The sequence below is a fragment of the Panicum hallii genome, chromosome 7 (genome assembly GCF_002211085.1).
Source record: "Panicum hallii strain FIL2 chromosome 7, PHallii_v3.1, whole genome shotgun sequence".
NCBI classification, from domain to species: domain Eukaryota; kingdom Viridiplantae; phylum Streptophyta; class Magnoliopsida; order Poales; family Poaceae; genus Panicum; species Panicum hallii.
This window is the reverse complement of record NC_038048.1, coordinates 47985116-48010487: the sequence shown is the minus strand read 5'-3', so window position 1 is coordinate 48010487 and position 25372 is coordinate 47985116. Positions and strand designations below refer to the sequence as shown.

At 47.3% G+C, this 25372-nt stretch overlaps 6 protein-coding genes across 11 annotated transcripts; 4 read left to right on the top strand and 2 right to left on the bottom strand.

Moving 5' to 3' along the window:
- Nucleotides 1–8530: 8530 nt before the first annotated feature.
- On the bottom strand, nt 8531–8926 carry LOC112901512 (cytochrome c-like). The gene has a single exon (XM_025970442.1). It carries the CDS (start codon nt 8870–8872, stop codon nt 8531–8533), a length of 342 nt encoding a protein of 113 aa, XP_025826227.1. The 5' UTR covers nt 8873–8926.
- Nucleotides 8927–9570: 644 nt separating this feature from the next.
- Nucleotides 9571–13155, top strand: LOC112899316 (NAC domain-containing protein 82-like). Of its 4 annotated transcripts, none has more exons than XM_025967739.1 (7): nt 9571–9812; nt 9927–10194; nt 10298–10714; nt 10931–11208; nt 11690–12079; nt 12174–12572; nt 12677–13155. In XM_025967739.1, exons 3-6 carry the CDS (start codon nt 10558–10560, stop codon nt 12564–12566), a joined length of 1218 nt encoding a protein of 405 aa, XP_025823524.1. In that variant the 5' UTR covers nt 9571–9812; nt 9927–10194; nt 10298–10557; the 3' UTR covers nt 12567–12572; nt 12677–13155. The 4 variants fall into 4 exon arrangements, with proteins under 4 accessions (XP_025823524.1, XP_025823526.1, XP_025823527.1 ...); XM_025967741.1 differs by having other exon boundaries at nt 9927–10197; XM_025967742.1 differs by having other exon boundaries at nt 9900–10194.
- A 215-nt stretch (nt 13156–13370) lies between these two features.
- LOC112899319 (ras-related protein RABC1) lies at nt 13371–16455 on the top strand. Its single transcript, XM_025967746.1, has 6 exons — nt 13371–13642; nt 13748–13816; nt 14506–14571; nt 15078–15199; nt 15634–15762; nt 16074–16455. The coding sequence occupies exons 1-6, from the start codon at nt 13486–13488 to the stop codon at nt 16179–16181; spliced, it is 651 nt and encodes a 216-aa protein (XP_025823531.1). The 5' UTR covers nt 13371–13485; the 3' UTR covers nt 16182–16455.
- Nucleotides 16456–19167: 2712 nt separating this feature from the next.
- On the top strand, nt 19168–21455 carry LOC112899315 (ABC transporter G family member 5). Its single transcript, XM_025967737.1, has one exon. The coding sequence runs from the start codon at nt 19424–19426 to the stop codon at nt 21353–21355; it is 1932 nt and encodes a 643-aa protein (XP_025823522.1). The 5' UTR covers nt 19168–19423; the 3' UTR covers nt 21356–21455.
- On the bottom strand, nt 21424–23456 carry LOC112899318. Of its 2 annotated transcripts, none has more exons than XM_025967744.1 (7): nt 23181–23456; nt 22901–23003; nt 22651–22812; nt 22506–22552; nt 21923–22082; nt 21776–21839; nt 21424–21672 (listed from the first exon to the last, which is right to left on the bottom strand). In XM_025967744.1, the coding sequence occupies exons 1-7, from the start codon at nt 23397–23399 to the stop codon at nt 21612–21614; spliced, it is 816 nt and encodes a 271-aa protein (XP_025823529.1). In that variant the 5' UTR covers nt 23400–23456; the 3' UTR covers nt 21424–21611. The 2 variants fall into 2 exon arrangements, with proteins under 2 accessions (XP_025823529.1, XP_025823530.1); XM_025967745.1 differs by having other exon boundaries at nt 23187–23455.
- On the top strand, nt 23351–24901 carry LOC112899321 (acyl-coenzyme A thioesterase 13-like). Of its 2 annotated transcripts, none has more exons than XM_025967747.1 (3): nt 23351–23775; nt 23815–23958; nt 24513–24901. In XM_025967747.1, the coding sequence occupies exons 1-3, from the start codon at nt 23551–23553 to the stop codon at nt 24654–24656; spliced, it is 513 nt and encodes a 170-aa protein (XP_025823532.1). In that variant the 5' UTR covers nt 23351–23550; the 3' UTR covers nt 24657–24901. The 2 variants fall into 2 exon arrangements, with proteins under 2 accessions (XP_025823532.1, XP_025823533.1); XM_025967748.1 differs by having other exon boundaries at nt 23373–23748; nt 24513–24898.
- Nucleotides 24902–25372: the final 471 nt, after the last annotated feature.

Below are 25372 nucleotides of genomic sequence, written 5' to 3'. Positions count from 1 at the left end.
TGAGTTCAGTGTTCTCATGGAGCAAAAGAATCACTAATAAAGGAGGTTGCAGAAGATAGGGCATCATGATCCATCTAACCATTCTAGCACTCGTGACACAGATCCTCATGTTGGCCATAGAAAAAATCATAAATCTAGCCAAAGACATCATAAATCTTTGCAAATAATGCTGCAAACTTCTAAACGCAAGACTACACACAATTCTTGCATGTTGGGCAGGGGGATGGGGCTATTAAACCTTCTGACACATTTCTGTGCGAACTGCCCTGGCCCAATGAGGTTTGCTAAGTGACTGAGACATTCATTTCTTGAGTAATTAGAACCAAATGAGGTTTGCTAAGCGAATGATAACAATTTAGTTTAATAGCTGTGGGAAAGAAGGGTTCTGTAGAGGACAAGGTGCTCACCGCGAGGAGGAGGTCCGGAGGGAGGGGTCGACGGTGGGGGCCGGAGCTTCGGGCGCCGCAGCAATGGCGGGAGGACGCCGAGCAGGGGCAGCCGGGCGGCCGGGCTTGCGCGGAACGGGCCGCGCGCGAGGACGACGAGGTGCGCTGCGGCCGGAGCTTCGGGCGGCGGCGGCAATGGCGCGAGGACGCGGAGCAGTGGCGCGAGGACCCCGAGGCGGGGGGGGGAAGACGGGCGGCCGGGCTGCGCGGAACGGGCCCCGCGCGAGGACGACGAGGTGCGCGGCGGCCGGAGCTTCGGGCGGCGGCAGCAACGGGGCGAGGACGTCGGGGCGGCGGTAAGTTGGGGGCGACGTCGATCTGAATGCGAAGGAGTTAACTTGTTGGGGAGATGGCCAGGTTAGTGCCGGCTAGAACTACCAGCCGGCACTAACGCGCCCACCTGACGTCAGGTGGACAAGTTAGTGCCGGCTGGAAATCCCAGCCGGCACTAACGTGTTAACGCGCCCACCTGACGTCAGGTGGACAAGTTAGTGCCGGCTGGTAGTTCTAGCCGGCACTAACGTGCTAATGTTAGTGCCGGCTGGTATTACCAGCCGGCACTAACGCGCACCATGCGCGCGGGAATTGGCGCGCGGGAACTGGCCACGCCAATTCCCATTTACACTAAATTTGTAGTATTCTTAAATTAGATCAACATAGGCTTAATAATTAGAATAATATAACAAACATTACATCTTATTTTTAGCTACACAATAATTATAGTAATTATATGTACACAATAATAATAGTAATTGAAGTAAATTAACGAATATGCAACCATTATCAATTATGTGTAGCGTAAAGGTTTATATGTGTATATGTTTCTGTTATTGATAATAAATCGAAAACATTTCATTTTGATTCATGCAAAATTGTTCAAAAAACTTTTCAATAGTAGCCTATGGAATGATGTAATCAATTCTCATATTACTTGATTATTTGTTTGTAATTTAATGTTTCAATGCTTCTAGTAATACAAATTAGTGAATGTAAATAATATTTATACCATGCAAAAATATAGTATTATCTGAAGATGATATTATGTCATAATTGGATAAATAGTATCAAGAATTGAGATAAATACGATGCGGTGCGTTACATTACATCACTGATTGAGAGAATTCAATACATAATTTATATAAAACTACTACTCATTATCATTATCTACTGGAACATTGATAATCTTCCTTTTGACGAAAGTGCCTTGAGCGTGATCACAGCGTAAGTAAGGTGTGTCCTCTTTGGATAAGAGGATGCTAGGGTCAACGTCAACTGAGAATGGAGGAAGGTCATCAATCTGGTCATAATCTTCCGAATTGTCCGAAATATCCTCAACTCCAACAACTTTTCTTTTTCCAGGAAGAACTATGTGCCGTTTCGGCTCATTTCCAGCCTTGTCTGCTTCAGACATCTTATCTGACTTCTTCTTCGGTTTGCTCGACATGTCCTTCACATAGAACACTTGTGTCACATCCTTGGCTAGAACAAATGGTTCATCTTTATATCCAATCTTTTTAAAGTCAACTATGGTCATCCCATACCGGTCCTTCGTTACGCCTCCTCCAGCCACCCATTCGCAACGAAATAAAGGGACAACTATGGGTCCATATTCAAGTTCCCATATCTCCTCTATGACACCATAGTAGTTGTTCTTTTCTCCATTACTGTTTACTATACACATACGGACACCACTGTTTTGGTTGGTGCTTTTTTTGTCTTGAGCTCTCGTATAAAATGTATACCCATTGATTTCGTACCCTTGGTATTGCTGGACAGTGATTGATGGTCCCCTAGCCAGCCATTGAAGTTCTTGATCAACTGTGTTGTTGCCCAATAATTTTCGTCTAAACCAGCCGTCAAAAGTTTTTATATGTTGGCGTGTAATCCAAGAAAGATTCTTTTGTGGATTTTCAGACTGTATAATATTCAGGTGCTCATCAATATATGGAGCCACCTTGGATGAATTCTGAAGAACCGTGAAGTTTGCTTGGCTGAATTCACTACAAGGGATGTGCACATTACATTTCTTTCCTAGTGTGCCTTTTCCCTTTAGTCGCCCCTCATGGTGTGACACGGGGAGCCCAATCGAATTGAGATCAGGAAGATAGTCAACGCAAAACTCAATGACCTCCTCGGTTCCATAGCCCTTAGCAATGCATCCTTCTGGGCGAGAACGTTTACGCACGTACTTCTTCAATACTGCCATGAATCTCTCGAAAGGGAACATATTGTGTAGAAAAACAGGACCCAGAATAGTTATTTCTGTCACAATATGAACTAGAAGGTGTGTCATAATATTGAAGAAGGAAGGTGGAAAGACCATCTCAAAGCTGACAAGACATTCGACAATGTCTTTCTGCAGCTTTATTAGATTATTTGGATTAATTGCTTTCTGTGAAATTTCATTCATGAATGCACAAAGCTTTACAACTGCCAATCTCACATTTTCCGGAAGAACACCCCTCAGTATAACCGGAAGTAATTGTGTCATCAGAACGTGGCAGTCATGGGACTTCAAGTTTTGAATTTTCTTCTCTTTCACATTTATTATGCCCTGTATATTTGAGGAGTACCCAGACGGGACCTTGATACTGTTCAAGCAATCGAACATGCTTTCCTTCTCCTCTTTACTCAGATTATAACTGGCAGGTTTTAAATAGTGGCGTCCTTTGTCTCTCTTCTCGGGTTGCAAGCCTTGTCGCCCGGCTAGCATCCACATGTCGCGCCTTGCTTCCAATGTGTCTTTTGACTTACCATACACTCCCAGAAAGCCTAGTAGGTTGACGCAAAGATTCTTCGATAGATGCATCACATCAATTGCGTTGCGAACCTGTAAGACTTGCCAATAAGGTAGGTTCCACAATATAGATTTCTTCTTCCACATTGGAACATGTCCCTGGTCATCCTTCAGAGCAGGTTGGCTACCGGGACCCTTTCCAAATACTACCTTCACATCCTTGATCATCGAGAACACACGCTTTCCATTACGGAACAGAGGCTTACGACGAGTTTCGGACTCTCCTTTGAAATGCTTCCCTTCGGTTCTTAGGGGGTGATCGGTAGGAAGGAATCGGCGATGGCCCATGTATACGCACTTCTTACAGTGTTTCAAATAAATGCTATCGGTTTCATCATAACAGTGGGTGCAGGCCATGTATCCCATGTTCGACTGTCCCGAAAGTTTTGCAAGTGCAGGCCAATCATTGATGCATACAAAAAGCAAAGCTCGGAGGTTGAAAGACTCCTGTTTATACTCATCCCACACATGTACACCTTCTTCTTTCCAGAGCAGTAAGAGATCATCCATCAAGGGTTGCAGGAACACATCAATATCGTTGCCAGGTTCTTTTGGCCCTTCTATAAGCACCGGCATCATGATGAACTTACGCTTCAGGCATAACCAAGGAGGAAGGTTGAACATACATAGGGTCACGGGCCATGTACTATGAGCGCTGCCAAACTCACCGTACGGATTCATTCCATCCGCACTTAGAGCAAATCTTATATTCCTTGGGTCGTTGTCAAATTGAGGATACTCTCGGTTAAGGTTTCTCCACTGGGACCCATCTGCTGGGTGTCTGATCATGTGATCCTGCTTACGGTCTTCTTTGTGCCACCGTATCAACTTAGCGTTGTCCTTGTTTTTGAAAAAGTGCTTCAGACGTGGTATTATAGGGAAGTACCACACCAACTTTGCGGGAACTCTCTTCTTTACCGGCTCCCCATCAACATCACCTGGATCATCTCGCCTGATCTTATACCGCAATGCGCTACAACAGGACAAGCTTCCAAGTTCTCGTATTTGCCGCGATACAGGATGCAGTCGTTAAGACATGCGTGAATCTTCTGCACGTCCAATCCAAGAGGGCAAACCATCTTTTTAGCTTCGTATGTTGTTGACGGCAGTTCATTACCCTCAGGAAGCATGTTCTTTACAATCTTTAGTAGCTCACCAAATCCCTTATCGGTGACACCATTAGTTGCCTTCCATTTCAGCATCTCTAGCGTGGTACCCAACTTCTTCTGCTCCGGTTTGCAATTAGGGAACAACGGCCTTTTGTGATCCTCCAACATCTTCTCAAACTTTAATGCCTCCTTCACAGTGTCACTGTCTTTCCGTGCATCAAGCAACGCCTGACCTAGCTCGTCAGGTGGCTCCTCTTGTTCAACATTTGCTTCACCCTCGTCCATTGGTTCATCTTGAAAGCTACCTGTTTCATGAACCCATGCCCAATCTGGAAGATTGTTATCACCATCGTCATCTTCTTCATTATCTTCCATCATAACTCCAACTTCGCCGTGCTTAGTCCAAAGGCTATAGTTACTCATAAAACCATTCAAGGCCAGGTGATTCCATAGAGTTTCTCTTTTCCGGAATTCCTTTTTATTTTCGCAAACACTGCATGGACAACACATTAAACCCTTTGGCGACCTATTTGCCACTGCTGCCTTGAGAAAAGAATCTAAACCCTGAATCCACGCCGAGGTGCTCCGGCTTCCGTGCATCCATTGCCGGTCCATCTGTACAAATTAAAAAAAATCGTGCTCATTATCCCTAAAAACAGGTTACTATGAAGTAATTCAAAAAAAATGTAAATGTGTCATAGGCTACCTATCTAGTAAATTTAAACTAAATAGCAAAATAAATTGGCACAATAACATATACACATGTCACCATGAAATAATTCAAAAAATCATTCTAAATATGTGATGTTCAAACTATATAATAATCATTCTCTGAAAAGCAACTAATCAATTCTACCTTGCTCAAATTAATGAACAAATTAGTGAATCATGCTCATTGTCCCTCATCCTTAAAATCCCTAAAATTTTGCATAGTAACATATACACATGTCACCCCTCTAAACTTTATGCCCCAGAAAACGAACACACCCTAAATCATGGCGAGTACTGCGAGTTCTAATTTGCGGTTGTTCTGGGTCATTTTATGTGATTTTACAAGTGCCCTGTTGCTTTGTTGATGACTTGTGTTTTTGCGAGTTTGTTGGTGGTTTTTGTTCGTGGTGGCGGTTGTTCCGGGTCGTTTCTGTTATTTTACAACTGCCCTGTTGCTTTCTCGTGACGACTTGCATTTTTGGATGTTATTTTCGAAACCTCTAAATATGGTTTTGGGAAGGATTTTGATGATTCTTAAAAAATTTATAATACAATCATGTGCCCACTCCACACCCTCCCATTCTTATGTATTAAGTACATAAATCTCCTTGCAATAATATCCATATATATCATTTTGAGAAAGTTTTATTTGCAGCCATTTGGATTTATTCAGTGTAGTGACATCTAAGGTTAATGTGCAATTTTTCATAATATATGCCATACCATTGCTTTGATTTGAGTTCGAATTGATTGGGACTTGGGAGCAATATCAACCCAATGAGATATGGCATCATTCCTTTTGTTGGATAGGAAGAAATACATCTAGTACATGTATATTGAGTGAAAATACACGAAATCTTTATCAACTTACATTCAATAGTAGCCGTACAGTTCGAAAAGTTCTACAGTGAATTGCCTCTGTAGTTTTACTCAAGATTTATTTGCAAAGCTTCGAACTATACATACATCGGGATATTTATAATTTGCAGAAATTTTTCTAGAGATTATAATATGGCTTGTGCATTTATTGTGTGCGGGTTGTCCAATAGATGTACTCGCCGTGATATCCTTAAAATTCCTAAAATTTTGCACATTAACATATACACATGTCCCCGTGAAATAATTCAAAAAAATTATTCTAAATATGTGATGGTCAAACTATCTAGAAAACCTTCTCTAAAAAGTAACAAATGGATTCTATTTTGCTCAAATTAATGAACAAATCGGAAAATTATGCTCATTTTTCCTCAACCTTAAAATCACTATTTTCTTTACCTAGAAAGCATGAAACAAAGAATAAACACCGTGAAAGAAGAGTGGAAGAAGCTACTAACCTTTGGTGCACTTGAATGGATGAAATTCTCACAAATTTGGGGAAAAATGGGCAGCACCTCCCCTGTAACACGCCATTAGAGTGAAGGAGGGCTCGGGAAGAAGAGTGGCAAATGAAATGGAGGGAGGGCTGGGATGTGGTGGCCGGTATATATGGGGCAAGTTAGTGCCGGCTGGTGGCTTTAGCCGGCACTAACTGTCTACGTTTAGTGCCGGCTAGAACTAACAGCCGGCACTAATTTGTAATTGACCAAGTTAGTGCCGGCTAGATATGCCGACCGGCACTAACGTGCGTTTTTGACCGTTGTGGCAGCCGTCTGACAGTTGGGGGGATGGCGCGTTAGTGCCGGCTGGTATCTCTAGCCGGCACTAACGTGCCCGCCTGATACTGTTGAGGCACGTTAGTGCCGGCTCGTCCTTGACCGGCACTAACGTGCTGGTACCGATAGACCGTTTTCTGGTAGTGGTAGGGGTGGTAACGGACCATAACTTTCTCTTCACGATCCAACTTGATCCTTATATATTTTTAACTCAAAATTGTATAAGATTAGAGTCCAGCTCTTTTAAGGTTCGGTCCCTAGATTATCTAGACTGAAATTTGAGATCCTTTATCATCCTTAGATGTGAGCAAAGCAGCAAACTACGAACTTATTAATAACTCCCCGTCTCTCATCCATTTCTAAGTTCTCATTATTCACCCTAGTATTTCCCAGTACTCACAAGCACAAACTCAAAGTAATCCGAATGGATAGCACAAACTACGTGTGGTCTACAAAACAATTGGGTGGGTAGCCCACCAAACCAATCGACCACCATAGTGAACGTTGCGTTGTGTATATGGTGGGCCATCTGGAAATTACGGAGTAATGTGATGTGTGTTTTCAGGAATTTTTTTTGTTAAATCGATCCCCTACTGAGATAATATGTTGTTTTTTGTTAACTCCAAAAGGAAGTGACAAGGAGGCGATGGAGGCTGGTGCTGAAGTTCTGAAGGCTGCGCGGCGTTGCACTTCCATCCAAGAGAAAAGACTCAACTGAAGACACCATACCGGGATGGTTCTACTGCATGCGGTGACACTGAATAGAATCTCTTTTTGCAACCTGAAGATGTTCGGGCCGGGATAGCCTGGAAGACAACCTTCTTGCTTAAGCTCTTGCGTTTTGAGACCACGCAGCTGTTGAGTCGTTTTGTAATAATTCCTGTGGTGTTGAGAGGGAACTCTCTGGAAGTCTTGGTGGTGGGTTGTCCGTTACAGCTACAACCCTCTATGCTCACCTGCTACCTGGAGTTTAAATAGTGGATTCTAGTATGTGGCTTAGTCTCTTTCTTGTCCTGTGATTTTATTTTTGTTAATGAAATCCGGGTATTCCGTTTTGGAAAAAAAATGAACGTTATGTCATGCAGTCAACATAAACATAGTTTAGTTTAGGCTGCAAGGTTTCTTGTGGTGGAACCTGTTCACCCGAGTGAGTTGTCAATTTAACATAGGTGCTCGCATTTTCCTGAATTTATTTTAGGATTTAACCAGCGCTGTTAAGTGGTAGGTGACATGCCCATCAATAGCGAGGTGCACGTGGCAACTTCATCAATCTCGAGAATTTACCATCTAAATCTCTCGGAAGTGCTTATAGTAGGGTTATGTGCGTATATTTACAGGGATGAGTGTGCATTCATGTTTGTTAGCACCTCCGTTTTTTAGTGTATTTCAAAAGAACATACTGCATTGCCCACTGCAGCTCATTCTTTTTTTTTCCAGCACATCTCCTGTGTACATACCGGAAATGAACGGAGATGGCTTGGTGGTGGTTTGCCGCTTGAAGGAAAGCGCAAAACCAAGCGGCGCGACGTTTACAACAATCTTTCATCAATGTATAGACACAAATCGATCTCAAGAAATATGCATATAAAGAAATAATGTATATAGCAGGTAATATAACAGATATTCATTGTTACACGTGCATGCAGTGGCTGCTACCGTACGTTGAACTGACAATAAGTAACCCGTACATAAATCGATGAAATTAAAAGAAGCCATCGTCATCTAGCCTTTAGGGTTTAGGGATGATGATGTGTATCATCAATAAGCAAGCAGCCGGTATAATAATAATAATAACTCTCTCTCTATATATATATATTAAGCCGCTGTTGCTTGCTTGAGGTATGCTATGAGGTCGGTGCGTTCCTTGGGCTTCTTGAGCCCCGGGAAGACCATCTTGGTGCCGGGGATGTACTTCTTGGGGTTGAGCAGGTAGTCGTAGAGGCTGCCCTCCTCCCAGACGACGGCCATGTTCTTGTTGGCCGTGGAGTAGGCGTAGCCGGGGGTGGTGCCGGACTGGCGGCCGAAGAGGCCGTGCAGGTTGGGCCCCTGCTTGTGCGCGCCGCCCCGCTCCACAGTGTGGCACTGCGCGCACTTGGTGCGGAAGATCTTGTCGCCGCTGCCGGCGTCACCGGCGGGGGCCTCGCCGAAGGAAGCCATAGCCACGTATGTATGTCGTCGCTGGCGATCGATGGGAGGATCTGATGATGATCGAATTTCTCGCCGAACCAACTAATAACAATTAGCACGCACAGATGAGAGGGCCGGGCCGGGGTTAAGTCGCCAAGACACTAAGAATAGGCAGGCCCGCAGGTAGCGCGATTAGCGAAGCGGGCGGGCTTTCACTCTTTCAGCGAGCGACCAATGGAATCCATCGTTACATACATGCAGGCATGCTATTTTTGGCAGTGAGTTTTGCATACTCTATATAGGCCGGCATGCACGCTCAGTGCTCTCGATCAACTCGTCTTCAACTAACTGGCGGTAGCCATGCATGCATACGAGTGGCAATTCCATATTGTTATTGATTATGAGTTACGAAAACGTGCATGAAAAATTAAACCAAAAATGTGTTTGGATAGAAGGATGCAACGATATATACTTGTGCAAATTTTGAGATTGAACAAATGCATGTGCAAGCAGGGGTGGATCTTAAGCGGCGCTAAGCCCCCTACCTCCTCAAGATCAATGGATACAGTCCGGCAGGAAAAAAAAAGGACAAAATCAGCATGCTATTGATGAAATGAAAACGGAGGCCCAACACAAACAAGCAGCATTTCGGCCCATTAGATCCGGCCCAGCCCAAGCACTCCCCATATTGATTGGTGGGGAGTGGAGGAATTGCGGGGGAGCGGCGGGGAGGAACCGAGGACGGAGGAGGAAGGAGGAGGGCGGCGCCAGAGCAGAGCACAGCGCAATGGAGGTTGCGCCGGCCTTGGTGTCTCTCCTCTAAACTCCTCTGCGCTCCTCCACTGTGGCTAAGCTGGGGTGGCGGCGCCGCCGCAATCCATTGCAACCCGCCGCAGCTCCACCACCGTACCTGTCGCCACGGCGGCTTCAGAGGCAGCGCTCCCAGCCCCACCGCTGCCGCCTCCCCCTCGTAAGTCTCCTCGTGACGCCTCCATTCCTCTTGCTCTTCCTTTCACTAGGACCTGGATCTCTCCCTAATACCTCTGACATTATTCAGTTGCCATCCCCCTTGTTGTTTATCTAGGGTTCATCCCATTCCATCGCACCGCATTACATCGCGGTGGTGCCCACAACGCCCCCCAACTCATTGCTACCGGCGTCTCCGCAGCATTGGTCCAACGCACTGTTCCTTCTCGGACGGACTAATTTTGCTTGCCAACGGATCACTGTTCATGCCTGCATCTGCACTGCAGTTGCCATCACATCCCCATTCCAATCCGCTCCAATCGATGGCTGCTGCTGCATTGATCTGAGAAGAGACTGCACACTGCATTTCACTTGCAGATATTCCAGTAGTGCCAATCGTGCTTCTTCAGGCTATCTCATTTTGTCATAAAGACAGGCAGTTTTCTTTCCAATCGTGTTCCTAACACACCCATGCACTCTTTCATGCAGGACTTTCAGATGTCTTTTGATATCACAGAAAAGGATTGCCCCTGCTTTCTCTGTTGTGGATTCCACGGACGCTCCACAATATTTCGACATTGGACTTAATACTTGGCAATCTTTGTTGTACTGCACGTTGCTGCTTGCTGTTTCAACCAAGGACGTTTCTTCTTTTCTAACTACATCCAGACCTTTTCCTTCTTTATTTCCAATTTTGTATCTCATTATTATCTATCTTACTACTAAAAGAGAACCGCAATATTCTCCCTATGGCCAAGACATCGCTTCCTCCTGGATTCCGGTTTCACCCAACTGATGTAGAACTCACCGTCTACTATTTAAAGAGGAAATTGTTGGGAAAACATTTACGCTGCAATGCTATTACGGAGATTGATCTATACAAGTTCGCCCCTTGGGATCTTCCAGGTATTGGACCAGAACTGTTTCACTTAATTTCTGTATATTTAGGAGCCAAAAGGGTCGGTACCATTGTGCGCATCGCTGTATTATTTGCTTCTTTCGCAGTATTGATTCTCCTGTATATTTACATTTGGCTGTAGCCTGTAGGTATCTTACTTTCAGATGATGGGTCCTTAAACTGTTCTGATGGCTTATCGTCACTTGTTTTTTCGCTTCTTGTAGAGAAAGCTTCCTTGGAGAGTAATGATCTAGTGTGGTATTTCTTTTGCCCACGCGATAGGAAATATTCTAGTGGGTTAAGAACTAACCGGTCAACCGGAGTCGGATATTGGAAAGCTACTGGGAAGGACAGGCCGGTGTTTTATAATTCTAGAACTGTTGGGATGAAGAGAACTTTGGTGTTTCATCTTGGCAAGCCACCACGAGGTGATAGAACTGACTGGGTAATGTATGAATATAGGCTGGAGGATGAGGAACTAGCTGCTTCTGGTGTTAAACTGGTATGAAATCTTTTTGTGTGTCTGTAGCACTTTCATTGTCAACCTTATGAAATGGATTCTTTTGCATAATATGATTAAAATCTATCCTTGTTTAGGCAGATTGCTCTCATTTTGCTGTATGTGGTTCTTATAGAGAAGTTTGTAAAGTGAACAAAACCGATGAAACTCTAAAAATGTGCTAGGTGATTTAGATATGTGGAGGAAAAAAATGTTCTTTTTGCTCCCTCAATTGATAGATCAGGACCCCTCCTTCTGGCTCAAACGGAAAGCTCCTATGGCTGTTTTGCAGTTAAAGAGTATTTGGTTGAGCGTAGTTCGTAGCTCTGAATCATTTGCCAAGCTACATGACTGAATGGATTTGTTAATTAAGTAGAGAACAGGATGGCACAAAAATGCCAGAATAGTTTGTAGCTCCTTGCTGAATGAGAGTCACAAGTGGCATGGTTTACTCTGTAATTCCTTTTTCACCTTCTCCTTGCAGGATGCCTGCGTTCTATGCAAAATTTTTCAGAAAAGTGGTCCAGGACCCAAGATTGGGGCACAATATGGTGCTCCATTCAATGAAGAGGACTGGAATGATGCCAGCAATGTGGAGTGTTCACCATTTGCATCTTCTGTGGCCCCTTGTGCACCTGAATCAAGTCATGGTGGGTTGAACTCTGCTGGTCAACACCTGGCTGTGAGTTATGATGGCAAGGTTTCTTTGGCCCCCTTGTCAGAAAGTAACAACGAACATACTGTCAATCGTGTTCATCCTGACAGACCTTCTCCCAGTATCCCTGTCGATAGCATACACATACAGCTGCTAGCTGAGATCATCAGATGTTCCTCAACAAATCTTCTATGTACTGCTGCTGAAGATGGTTCACTGGTAATTTCTTTTACGACTGGTTCCTTTCTGTTTGTGTCCTGTCCTTTGAGTTAGCTCCAGTAACTTTACTTTTTTGCTTCCGGCTTCAATGCAGCCTGATTCAACTGCTGGCTATGATAATGAGGATGGAGAATCATTGGATGATATTGAAACAATATTCTGTGGAGTGGATGAGCTTGCGTCTCAGCCTGTGGTGAACAACTCTAACCATTGTGACTCGTGTGAACACTTGATTCACCATATGCCGGAAGCACGAGGAACTGAACAATACTTGGAGCTAAATGACCTATTCTTTTCTCTTGCTGAGGGCCCTGATTCCTCTGGCATGCTGTTGTCCAATGAAATATCTGTTGAGCAACCGTTTGATCTTGAGCCCAGGATTGAGCGAGACTCTTTGGACTGCATCTCCAATACCGTTAATACTTCCACATCAACAGCTGATGGTCCATTTCCTTCAGTGTGCGCGGTTGATGTGCACAGAACCTGATTCAGAGTATGTTCACCGTCACTTCTTTGAGGCTTAATGATTGCGAATTTATGTGTGTGTCGATACTAGATAACAGACCTGGATAACAGTTGGTTTTTGTCATTTTGCAGGTGAGTTGTGTAGCTCGCATTTTAGTGGAGTCTTGGAGGACACGACATAGTGCTCCATTTCCCCTCTTTTCAATGAAGTGAGCACTATGCTGTTGAGAACTCGGGACATGAAGGCAGGTCCCCCAGCTGACGACACCATGAGTCACCTTTGTTGTGCAGCTACTGGTTGAATAGCCTCGATCCAGGAGCATTCCTCTGTCATCCGGTCCCTAGTCCCGCGCCGTGGCATGGGCTCAGCATGAATAATGCACTCCTAATGTAATTTTCATCTTTTAGCTAGAGTGGGGGGTACCTGCAGCTGTTGTGATGTAACATGTGCTGGTTTCGTTTCATGGATTTTCTTGGCAACTTTTGCAGTCATACTCTCAACTTTTAGCAAGGGCGGTGGGGTAGAAAAAATATGTATATTATATAACTGAATTCGCTACCCGCTGTCAGATCTAAAAACAAAGGGCCTAGATTGCGTGGCGCCGTAGCAATTCATTTTGTTCCTTAAAGGATGCTGAAGAAGATTGTTTTATTGTGGTGTTATATTTGAGAGGAAAAGAAGAAATTGTGAAAGAGAGAGGAGGGAGGAAGCCAGGAGGGGCCCAGCCCATTCCGGCCCAGCCGTGCGTGCTGGTGGGCTGGGCTGGGTGGTGGACTCGTGCTGCTTCCACCACCCCCCACTTCTGGAATCTGGACGTCTGAGTTCCGACCGACTTCCTTCTCCTCCCTCCCTCCCTCCCTCCCTCCCCTCGTCTTGCGTTGCCCGCAACCGAAACCAGATCAAACCCTAGATCTCGTCTCGCCGCCCCGATCCGAATCGCATGGATTCGTCGTCGTCGTCGTCCTCCAGCCTGAGCCAGCAGCCCGAGTTCGACTACCTCTTCAAGCTGCTGCTTATCGGCGACTCCGGCGTCGGCAAGAGCAGCCTCCTCCTCCGCTTCACCGCCGACTCCTTCGAGGACCTCTCCCCCACCATAGGTGACCTCTTCAACTCCGATTCCATCCCCCGATCTGATCGCCTCGCCGCATTAGTCTGACCTCTGACCTCAACCTCTATACGATTCCGCTACTCGTTCCCTTCAGGTGTTGACTTCAAGGTGAAGATGGTTAACATTGGTGGCAAGAAACTCAAGCTTGCCATCTGGGACACAGGTACAGCACCATCTCCCAGAACAGTGCTACTTCTTTTTTTCTTTTTTGGCCATGCATCCACCGCTTGACTCAAGTGTCCAACCGATCTGATGCCCACGGTTACTTTAGAGTGGCAAAATTGTAGGCCAGGCCCTAAACACTAGCTTGCTTGTCATTCACACCATTTGTTTGCTTACTGAAATGTCCGCGATATCTATGCTCAGTGCAGTAGGAAAGGTAGACCGGACCCCTGGTTACCTGGTGAAAAATAAGAGGAATCGATATCCGTGCCTAGTGCTGTACGAAATGTAAATTAAACTCCCCTTCTTTACAAACTTTAGTGCTGATCATAGACTAGCATCATTTGTCCATCCATTCACCGTTTCTCCTGTTTCCAATTTGTTTTACCATGTAAATGTCCAAGTTGCTCTCAACATGCGAACTGTATCCTATCTTTTATTTGATGTCATGTATCTTTTTACTAGCTATGATGTATAGTTATTTCCTCCTGTATGACTTGATTAATGTGGGATGAATTGGGAGTGCAATGTACTTAATACCTGAAATTAGAAAATTAAGCCAGTTGTTTCAAAGAGCTCATCCATTGCAGTATCATTCTTATTCTGAGTTCATTCATCTTTCCCCCATAGCTTTTACATTCTTGAATATGATTGCTTATGTTGTTCTGTGACCGACTACCTCATATGCAGCTGGACAGGAGAGATTTAGGACCTTAACCAGCTCATACTACAGAGGGGCACAGGGAATCATTATGGGTAATTATTTGTAACCCTTGATCTGTGAATCTGTACTTTCGTGTGCATTGTTTATGGAGTTTTTACTGTTGTTGCTTTTTTTTTTCCTTCTGTCCCTTTTGACATACGCCGATACATCTGATGAAATTAATGTCATATCACCGAGGAAAGTCTTGAATGCCTTTAAGTGAAGTTTGATTTTGAACTCAACCTTCAGTTAATTTTGCTTTCAAATTTTATGCTAGACGCACTCTAATTAATGACTATATACTGTGCTTTTGAAGTTTAAATTATTAGCGGGGGGAATTGTCTTTCAGTTAAGAAAGTGCAGAAATTCTATTCCAGATTTGTATAACTTTGGAGTCGCTAACAAGTAGGGAAAGCTTTTGCTGCTCATGTTTATGCATGTACATTGGTATCTGTCGTGACGCGCATTTACCCTTTTCTTCGTCTGCACAGATCTTGTCGGTTTCCATTGAATTCTTGCATGGAGACACATGATAATTAATGCCTCATCAAATTTGCAGTGTATGATGTCACTCGACGAGAAACATTTACCAATCTTTCTGATATATGGGCAAAGGAAATTGACCTGTATTCAACCAACCAGGATTGTATAAAGATGCTTGTTGGAAACAAAGTAGACAAGGTACTTCTTAAAACTGATTTTAAGTCTTGCCAATTCCGTTCAAACATGTGACATTTTTGTTCCAATTACGCAGCTATGCTGTGGCCTCTCCAATGGCAGGTTCTAAGCAGTTCCCATGCACTAAATGTTACATTGTGTGGTTGTTTCTATAGAAGACCCGGTTCTATATATAGAACCTGCTCCCAAGCAATAGAATATAGCTGAGAGTGGGAGAGAGAAAGGAAGGGGTGAGGGGTGTGGGTCCTGTTTATGTCCAACCATTGGTTCTATACATTGGAGCCAATATAAAATATGACATCAAACGTTTTGGGCACTATCTAAGAAATGGGGGTTAGTTCTATACATCGGAGATGCTTTGATTTGGTTTTTGGTACCCCCTTTCATCTTTATACAGTTTACTGTGCTATATTTAATTTGATGTTTCATTTTGTCAGGAAAGTGAGAGGGCTGTCACAAAAAAAGAGGGAATCGAATTTGCTAGGGAATACGGATGTTTATTTCTAGAATGCAGTGCGAAAACAAAAGTAAATGTAGAACAGTGCTTTGAGGAACTCGTCCTAAAGGTATGTATTGGGCCATGATATTTAGATTACTCTTTTGTAGTTCCCATATCAACTATGCTTTATTCTTCACAATTTTCTGAAGTACAAATTTGAAACCTAGACAATACATGTTCACCAAATGTCTGATCGAAGTACCAGGGCGTATTCTTGTATACTAGCCTGCACGAAGACCAAATCCTCGTGCAGGCTAGTATACAATACATAGTAGCAAGATGAAAAGAGTAAGGTGCATGGTTTTGGTCTAGCCGATCCTTTTGTACCATTGAAGAGACGAGTTGTAGTTATTGAGGTGACTTGTATGCACGTTGCAGATATTAGACACGCCAAGCCTCCTAGCTGATGCTTCGTCAGGGGCCAAGAAGAACATTTTCAAACAGAAGCCACCGGAAGCTGACGCGGCTGCCAGCAGCTGCTGTTAACTTGCGTGCTAATCCTGGTCGAGTCCTCCTGTGGATGATGATATCTTTGTTGCATAAAGTGATAAGCTTTGTTGTGTTGATTTATTTTGCTTTTGGTCCTGTATATTGCCATGCTAAAATTAGACCCGCGCATAACATTACGTTTGCAGCAGATATATAATGTATTAAGTTAAATCTACCTGACAATATGAATTGTTTACAACTGCGATCTGGAGTACACAACTATTTGGCTGTAAAGAACAAATGGTGCGCCCAGGGATGGATGATTTGCATATGCATATGCTTGATAGGTCTACCTCAGGTTTATCCATTCTTGATTAAAGCATGCATTGAGGGTTAGCTTTATTATCTATTCACATATGCATAAGCTTTCTTTGTTTTAGGGCTTTTTTTCCTGTGTCTTTTAATCTCTTATTTTGAGGTCTCGAGCCTAAGAGCTCCTGTAGTTTGACTGTAGACAGACATTCACATGTGAATGTTCAAGGTCGGAATTTTCCTTAATTAAACAAAAATGTAATCTCCTCTGCTCCGGGTCTAAGCTCACTCACCGCACAATGTGCCTGTTTGGTTCCGATTAAAATCGGATTGTCGGTGAAAAAAATCGAAAATCCCGCCAAACGCTTCGATTGTGGGCTTGATTTTTCCCACCGCCGCTTCTTCGAGAATCCAAAATACACTAGCGACCGCTTTTTGTGGCAGGCATCCTTTCCCTCGATTCCCATGAAAGCGACGTACTTTCCTCCGCGTACCCCTCCCTCAGCTCCCCACCCCCGTGTACCCCTCGCTCTCTCCTCCCACCTCTTGCGCCGCCGGCCTCCTCTGCACCGGCCGCCGCCCCCTCGGCGCCCCTCCACATCTCCCTGCCGCCGCCCCGCCCATCCCCGGCCGCCCTGCCGCCGCCCCCTGCCGCCGCCCCGCCCGCCCCTCTCCCTGCCGTAGCGGGCCGCCTCTCCCTGCCGCCGCCGCCGCCCCTCCCATCTCCCTGACGCCACCGCCGCCCCGCCCATCCCCGGCCGCCCTGCCGCGGCCCCGCCCGCCCTGGGCCCCTCCCCGCCGCCCCGCCCATCCCCGGCCGCCCTGCCGCCGCCCCGCCCGCCCCTCTCCCTGCCGTAGCGGGCCGCCCCTCCCATCTCCCTGACGCCGCCGCCGCCCCGCCCATCCCCGGCCGCCCTGCCGCCGCCCCGCCCGCCCTGGGCCCCCCTCCCCCGCCGCCTCTCCCTGCCGCCGCACCGCCCGCCCTGGGCCCCCTCCCCGCCGCCCCTCTCCCTGGGCCCCCTCCCCGCCGCCCCTCTCCCTGCGGCGCCTCCATCTCATGCTCCGGCGGCACTGCCCTCCCCCCGCCTCTACCTCCCCTCTGCACCCGCCTCCCCTTCCCCTGTAATTTATTAGTTTATTTTATCATGATGATTGTGTGTTTTATGACTATAATTATACTATAACAAAATTTTGGTACTAATAATATACTTAGAATTGAAAATAGTACAAAAATTCGATCAAAATGAGCTATTACAGGACTCAGGGGCATATAGGTCATTTTACAGTCAGAACAGACAATCCAGTACAAATAATCAGGATTGCCAAACACACTAGATTGTTCAGACAGCAGATTCTCCAGACAGCGGATTATCAGAAAATCTTGATTCTCAGATAAGCGATTCTCAGATAAGCGAAACCAAACAGGGCCAATGTATGATTGATTGCCCTATGTATGATTGATTGCCCTATATATATATATATATATATATATATATATATATATATATATATATATATATATATATATTCCGTTACTGGTAAGTTAGTATTGCTTGGCCAAGCTCGCATGTGAAGTATATTATTAGTAGGCCTGGCCAGTAGGTGAGAGGTGCCTGGTGCCTGGTGGGGAGGAGGGAGATTCACGGGCGGGCAAGACGGGCGATGACGGTGTCGTGTCGTGCGAGGCCGAGGAGGTCACGGGTCGCTCCAGCCAAAACACACGACAGACACAGCGGGGCATGGCCGGCGGCAGCTAGCTAAGCTAAGCGAAGCTCTCGTCCATGGTCACTCCGGATCCTCTGCACGGCTGCCTGCTGCCTCCAGTAAAACCTAGCAAAGATATGTACAGTAGCAGCGAGATATTTTGGGGAAGGTACGGTGGTTGTGATCGACGGCGACCGGCGACTCTTCCCTGGCCGCGAATTCACAATTCGTTTCCATCCATCATCTCGGTCCTCTAATTGCGAGCGTGAAGATTCTCGAAGAACCAACGACGACGCGTATGCCATGCCTGCCGCCTGGTAAATAACCTACTCGAGTATAGTAAGTACAAATGTAGTAGTACTCTTTACACATGATGTAGGCATGGAGGCCTGGCCTGGCCGGGATGTGTGCATGTGATGATGCTCCAGCAGCCAACCAGAAACTGGTAACGACCAACCACAGCTAGCTAGGTAGCTTTAGTAGTATCTGTAATGTAATGCTTGGTTCTTTTGCAATGCATTTTACTTGTACGTTCTACTGCTTAGTACTAGCTAGCTACTAAGTACGTATTTTCTTCGTTTAAATGATAGGTTATTTTAATTTTTCTAGACATAGCGTGTATTTAGATATATGGCAAATATTATGTACTTAGAAAAATTAAAACGATCTATAATTTAAAAAAGAGAGTACATAATAAAAGTGAGCTCTTTTGCCCAACCAATCTACATGTAATCGATCGATCAGTGATCAATCCATCTGCTACATATATACGAATGGATATATGATACAGCTAGTAGCTTCCTGTTCCCTCCGTTTTAGAAAGAATGTAAATCTCGCTTTCCGAAGAGTCAAATAATTTTAAATTTAATCAAATTTATATAAAAAATTACTAACATTTATATCTCCAAATAGATTTAATATAAAAATATATTTTATAATTAATCTAATAATTTTATTTTATAATATAAATATTAATACTATTTTATATAAACGTGGTTAAACTTGAAATTGTTTGACTTCTTGGAAACGAAAGTTGCATACGTACAAAAGACAATAACAACGTCATGGCGGTACAGTATACTATAAGCGTCTTTGCTCTCAGAAGCTAGCTCATTCATCATCAGCTCCATCCCTCTCCCTCGCTCCGATCCTCTCCTTCCACGCGAGCTGCTGCTCTCCCTGTGCTCTCCATCACTCCATGTCCTAGAGCTCAGCTACCTATCTAGTACTAGCAGCAGCAGCAGCAGCAGCAGCAGCAGATCAACCATAGCATAGCCGCCGCCATGCCGACCAAGAAAGCCCGCGCCGGCGGCTGCGACATCCAGGCCACCGGCATCAACTACCGCATCGCCGTCTCCACCCACCCTCCTCTCAAGGTCTGGAGCAGGTCAGACGACGAAGCCCAAGACCACCACCACATCATCAACGGCGTCCGCCACGTGCTCCGCAACGTCACCTGCCGCGCTCGCCCCGGCGAGCTGCTCGCCATCGTCGGCCCTAGCGGCGCCGGCAAGTCCACCCTTCTCGAGATCCTCGCTGGCCGCCTCTCCCCCTCCCCGCCGCCCGACCTGCTCCTCCTCGACGGCGCCGCCACCGCCAGCGCCGACCTCCGCCGCGTCTCCGGCTACGTCACCCAGCGGGACGTCCTCTTCCCGCTGCTCACCGTGCGCGAGACGCTGCTCTTCAGCGCGCGCCTCCGCCTCGGCGCGGCCCTGCCCGCCAAGGACATGGACGCCCGCGTCGACGCGCTCCTCGACGACCTCACCCTGCGCCGCGTCGCCGCCACAAGGATCAAGGACCTCTCCGGCGGAGAGCGGAGGCGCGTCTCCATCGGCGTAGAGGCCGTCCACGACCCTGCGGTGCTCATCCTCGACGAGCCCACCTCAGGCCTCGACAGCGCCTCCGCGCTCCAGATCGTCGGCGCGCTCCGCGCCATGGCCGAGACGCGAGGCCGCACTGTGCTGCTCAGCATCCACCAGCCGGGCGCGCGCATCGTCAAGATGTTCGACTCCGTCCTCCTCCTGGCCGCCGGCTCCGTCCTCCACCACGGCACCGTCGATCAGCTACGCTCCCTGCTCGCCGACGCGGGCCTCCGCCTGCCCCCGCACGTCGACGCCGTCGAGTTCTCCATCGACTCGGTTGACGCGCTCCGCGCCCACCACCGCCTCATCAGCGCCGACGGCCTGCAGCAGGCGCCGCCTCCCCAGCCCGCGCCGGCGTCCTCCCGGTGCACGCTGCAGCAGCTGTTCCAGCTGCACAGCAAGCAGGTGGCCGACGAGGACACCCCCACCATGGCTGTCCCCACGGCCACGGGCGGCAGCAGCCGGTACGCCAATTCGCGGGCGCGCGAGGTGGCGGTGCTGACGCAGCGCTTCTTCAACAACGTGGCGCGGACGCGGCAGCTCTTCGCGTGCCGCACCGTGTGCATGCTGGTGGCTGGGCTAGCGCTGGGCTCCATCTTCTACGACCTCGGCGAGGACAAGGTGGCGGAGCGCGTGGGCCTCTTCGCCTTCCTGCTCACCTTCCTGCTGTCGTCCACGACGGAGGCGCTGCCCATCTTCCTGCAGGAGCGTGAGATCCTGGCGAAGGAGACGTCGTCGGGGGCGTACCGCGTGTCGTCGTACGCGGTGGCGAACGCGGTGGTGTTCCTGCCCTTCCAGCTGGCGCTGGCCGTGGTGTTCGCGGCGCCGGTGTACTGGCTGACGGGGCTGCGGCGCACGGCAGCGGCGTTCGGCTACTTCCTGCTGGTGGTGTGGCTGATCCTGTACACGGCGAACTCGGTGGTGGTGTGCTTCGCGGCGGCGGCGCCGGACTTCGTGGTGGGGAACGCGGCGATCCAGGGGGTGATGGGGTCCTTCTTCCTCTTCTCGGGCTACTTCATCGCGAGGTCGGCGATGCCGGGGTGCTGGGTGTTCATGCACTACCTGTCGCTGTTCAAGTGGCCGTTCGAGGCGCTGCTGGTGAACGAGTTCGCCGGCGGCGGGAGGTGCGTGGTGCGGGTGCTGGGCACCTGCGTGGCGACGGGGGACGAGGTGCTGCGGCGCGAGGGGCTCGGCGAGGAGTGCAGGTGGCGCAACGTGGGGGTCATGGTGGCCTTCATGGCGGCCTACAGGGTGCTGGGCTACGCTGTGCTCAGGGTCAGGTGCAACAGAGGGGGCATGGCCATGGCCATGGCGGCCGCTTCAAAAGCCTCATCGTCCTCCTCCTCCGTGTGAGCTAGTGTGACTGATCAAATTCAACGGTGCTAGCCGCGCCAGATGATGTATAAGCTCAAACAGTGGGAAACACAAACAAGCTCTGCAAACTGAAACAGCAGATACACTTGGAGGGGAACAGCAGTCACCATCAAGCTAGCTCATGTAGAGCAGCAGAACCGTAGACGACTACAAGTTTGACATAAGCAAAGCAGCCACAAAACTAATTCTCACCTAAATGTAAAAGAGTTCATCAACTACAGTAAATCAGCAATATCTAACTGCTACCATCATCATTTTCATCAGCATCTTGCAACAAAGCTCCTCGTACCCTTGCCCTAAAAGAGCAATAGCAAACATCAGTACCAACATGATGCAAGGTATAATTAACTTCAAACCCACATAAAACTGTAAAAGTATGTTCCAAGGTTTGTGCACAACCTCCTAGACACATGGGCCACCCGCTTTGTAGCTTTAGCAGGAGGAACTTTGCTAGGTGAAGCCACTGCAGATTTGCAAATCCATTAGCTTACAGAGTTTTAGGTTCTTTCTTACTTGCAATTATGCATCAAGAAGAAGCCATGTAACCTAATGTTTGCTGCTGCACAGGAACAATAACTTGATCAGAGCTTAGAGGTGCACCAGATACACTTGGAACCTGATCAGACACCACTTTTGGCCTTGTTGCCTTTCTTCTGTCAAGGAACGAAAGGGCTTCAAGTTGTTTCTGCATTACCTCGTTTTTTTGCTGCGAAATGAAACAATAAATGCTACCAGGAACAAACATCATCATAATGCATTCCGGGAAAACTAATCATCAGAATACCCAAACATTGAACCAAGAAAACTAATGGATGGAGTGCTTTGCCATACAAAATTGTAATGAACCAAGATGTTGGAACTGTCATGGCACAGAAGGATTCCGGGAAAAGGACTGCTGGATACAAGCATTTTATATACATTAAGCACCCACGCGACAGGTTTTATGCTGCCAAAAACTGTATTGGCATTCTATGCAAACCTAGAGTAGACTGCTAAATTGCTTGGTATTCTGACAGCCAAATGTGTGTGTGTGGATTTAGTAATCTGCCTTTGATTTTCTTTACCCCAACTATATGTCTATATTCATCAAGCACCAGCATAATTATAAGTAGTGGCGGGGGAAACCTACTCTTTCAGATGCTAGACTTTCCATGAGCTGCGACACTCGTTCTTGTTCTGCAAAAGAAGTAAAACAGAATTGGGGACAAAGACGAGGAACAAAATTCCGAAAATAATTAGTCATAAAAGAAGAACTCCCAGTGACAAGAACCCACCTCTGGACGCATGTTCCTGCTTAGTCTTGTAAGACGCATAAAGCGCAAGGGAGAAATCGGCAATGACATCTTCGAGCGCAGAGGTAGCAACAGGATGGAGAGAGATTGTGATGCGAGGTAGCCCCTTTGCCTTGGTAGCCACAAGCTCAGCAGTATTAGCACCTGCGCAACATACGGCATAGGTAGGTGAAGGCGTGCCATTGTTCTTGTTCAGACTAGGATGGAGCAGGAGAAGAGATGAACTGAATACCTTGGGCGGCAGGGAAGAGGAGCTTGACTTGGGCGGAGGAAAAGGAAGAATAGAGGTAGTCGAGGAAGTCGGAGCAGGAGCCACCGATGCCAACGTCATCTTGCTTTTGGTTCGGATTTGAACCCAACACACACGAGACGACGCACATCAGGAGCAAGCGGGAATATGATTGCAAGTCGGAATTAGTTCTTAATAATATAGATGGATACTAGTAGTTGCTACTAGGCTAGGGTCTGCCGGGGTTGGCCTGGGGAATGAGAGGAGGAGGCATGCGACGCACACGTACAAGGTCTTGGAGGTCGTCGAGGTCGAGGGAGCAGTGCCAGGCGAGGGAGCGGAGGTCGGTGGCGACGACGCGGAGGGGGCCCTGGAAGTGGGCGTGGGCGTGGAAGAGCACGGGGCGGCGCGGGAGAGCATCGGCGTCGTGGTCGCCGTTCTCCGGTCTGGCCTCGCCGAAGACGGCGGCCATCCTGATCTCCGCCGCCGCCGCCGCCGCCATCTGGGTGGGAAGGCGTTACCTGCTTGCGGCTTATTACGTGAGTTGCCTTTGAAAGCGTAAAAGGGCGGAGGGCGTCTTCTCCCTCGCTTCCCCCCTCCGTCGTCCTCAAGTCGCAGGCAACCCAAGAACCGAAATTAGCAAGGGCATCGGGATGGCCTCCGGCTCGCACGACAAGAAGTTGGAGACGGCGCGGCGGCTGCTGGAGGAGACCTCCCCGGCGGAGGCGGAGCAGCTGCCCAGCCTGCCCTCGGGGTTCTACGACGCCTTCGTCCTCAAGGGAATCCGCGTCGTCCAGGCCCTCCAGCCCGGCACCCTCCTCTGCCACTTCACCGTCCCCTCCAGGCTACTCGTCAGCAAGCTTGCCTGCTCTGCTCCCGTCTCTCTCGGTTTCTGACTAATTGATTCTCGATGCCAGAACTCGGGAGGCTTCCTGCACGGCGGCGCAACCGCTTCCCTCGTCGATCTGGTTGCCTCCGCCGCCTTCACCACTGCCGGCCTCCGCACCAGGGGCTCACCCCTCGAGATGAACATCTCCTACCTTGATGCTGCTTTTGCCGACGTTGGTGACATCTCCGGTGCCCTGCCCTCTAGTATTTAGTATTTACTACAGCTGGCTCCTGACAAATTATCCACAAGGAACAATTGGCTGCAACAAAATGATGAGAGCCTCTATCTAATCTTAGATGAAATGAAACAAGACAATGTCATGTCCTGCCTGCTGGCTAGTGTGTGCTCTTGCATTCGATGCTGATGAATAAGTGAATCAAGGATTGCGCTAGGTGCCTTATGCCCTCATACCATTGTGAATAATAAGCGCTTTTCCAGTTTCTGCTTGTATTACCACGCTGAACCCTTGTTATGATGTTATCATGGGATGAGAGGGTTCCATCATTTTAGTTTATGAATTGTCATTGTAGGGTATCAAGATCACTCCATTTCACAGTTTGACATTAGCCAATGCATTTCCCCTTTTCCTCTGTCCAAGTATGTGTGGACGAGCATGCCAAACTATTGATTAAATAAATATTCAGTTTTGATTTCTGAGTTGAATTGTTGTGGATGTTGGTGTACTTGGATCTTAGGTGACAGACATGGCATGTTTGGTTTTCGCAGGAAGAGATTGATATTGAGGCGAAGGTTCTGCGTGCTGGCAAGGCTGTAGGGGTGGCCGTCGTGGAACTGAAGAAGAAATCTGGCAAAATCATTGCCCAAGCCCGCTACTCCAAGTATCTCGGTGCAGCATCTAGTAAACTCTGATCTGACTGGATCAAGGTGGCCTTGTGCCGTGGCAGCATGTTGTATTCTACTATTGTTATTATTCTCATGATGATGCATTGCCCCCTAAGCATATATGGTAGGTAGTATGTTGTGGTGTGCTTGGCTTATGTCTATGTGACCGAAAACAGCTTCGAGCACAGATGGTATTGTTTTGTTGTATACTTCTACTATCAGTCACTCTATATTCGATAATATCATTCTTGACTCAGTCAGTGGGACCATCAGCTAGTTATTCTTGTGTAGCTGAGGTAAATTCCAAGTTATTCCACCTTCAGGCAAATGGCAGAAAAAGAAAAAATTTCATCCAATCATTAAACCATCAAGGAAGTACTTTACATACACATGCTGAGAAAGAAGAGGCCATATTCAGAGGTTCAGTACACACTTTGGGCACCCAGAACCGAGAGATGTGACCTTGGACTGGGAACTACTAGGACTGACCAGGCACAACCTTGACCATTTAGAGGAGTTCACAGAAGCTAAATTTCTGGCAGTGGCCAGTGCGATTGCAGCGGAGACGCCAGGACAAGATGGGTACGTTGGCTCCTTTTTCAAATCTTATTGGAACATAATCAACGGAGATATGTGAGCAGCAGCAAACTATTTTTTCCAGCAACATGACCAACACTTCCACCATCTGAATAGTTCTCATGTCATCCTGCTACCAAAAAAGAGGGATGCACAGGAAATCGGTA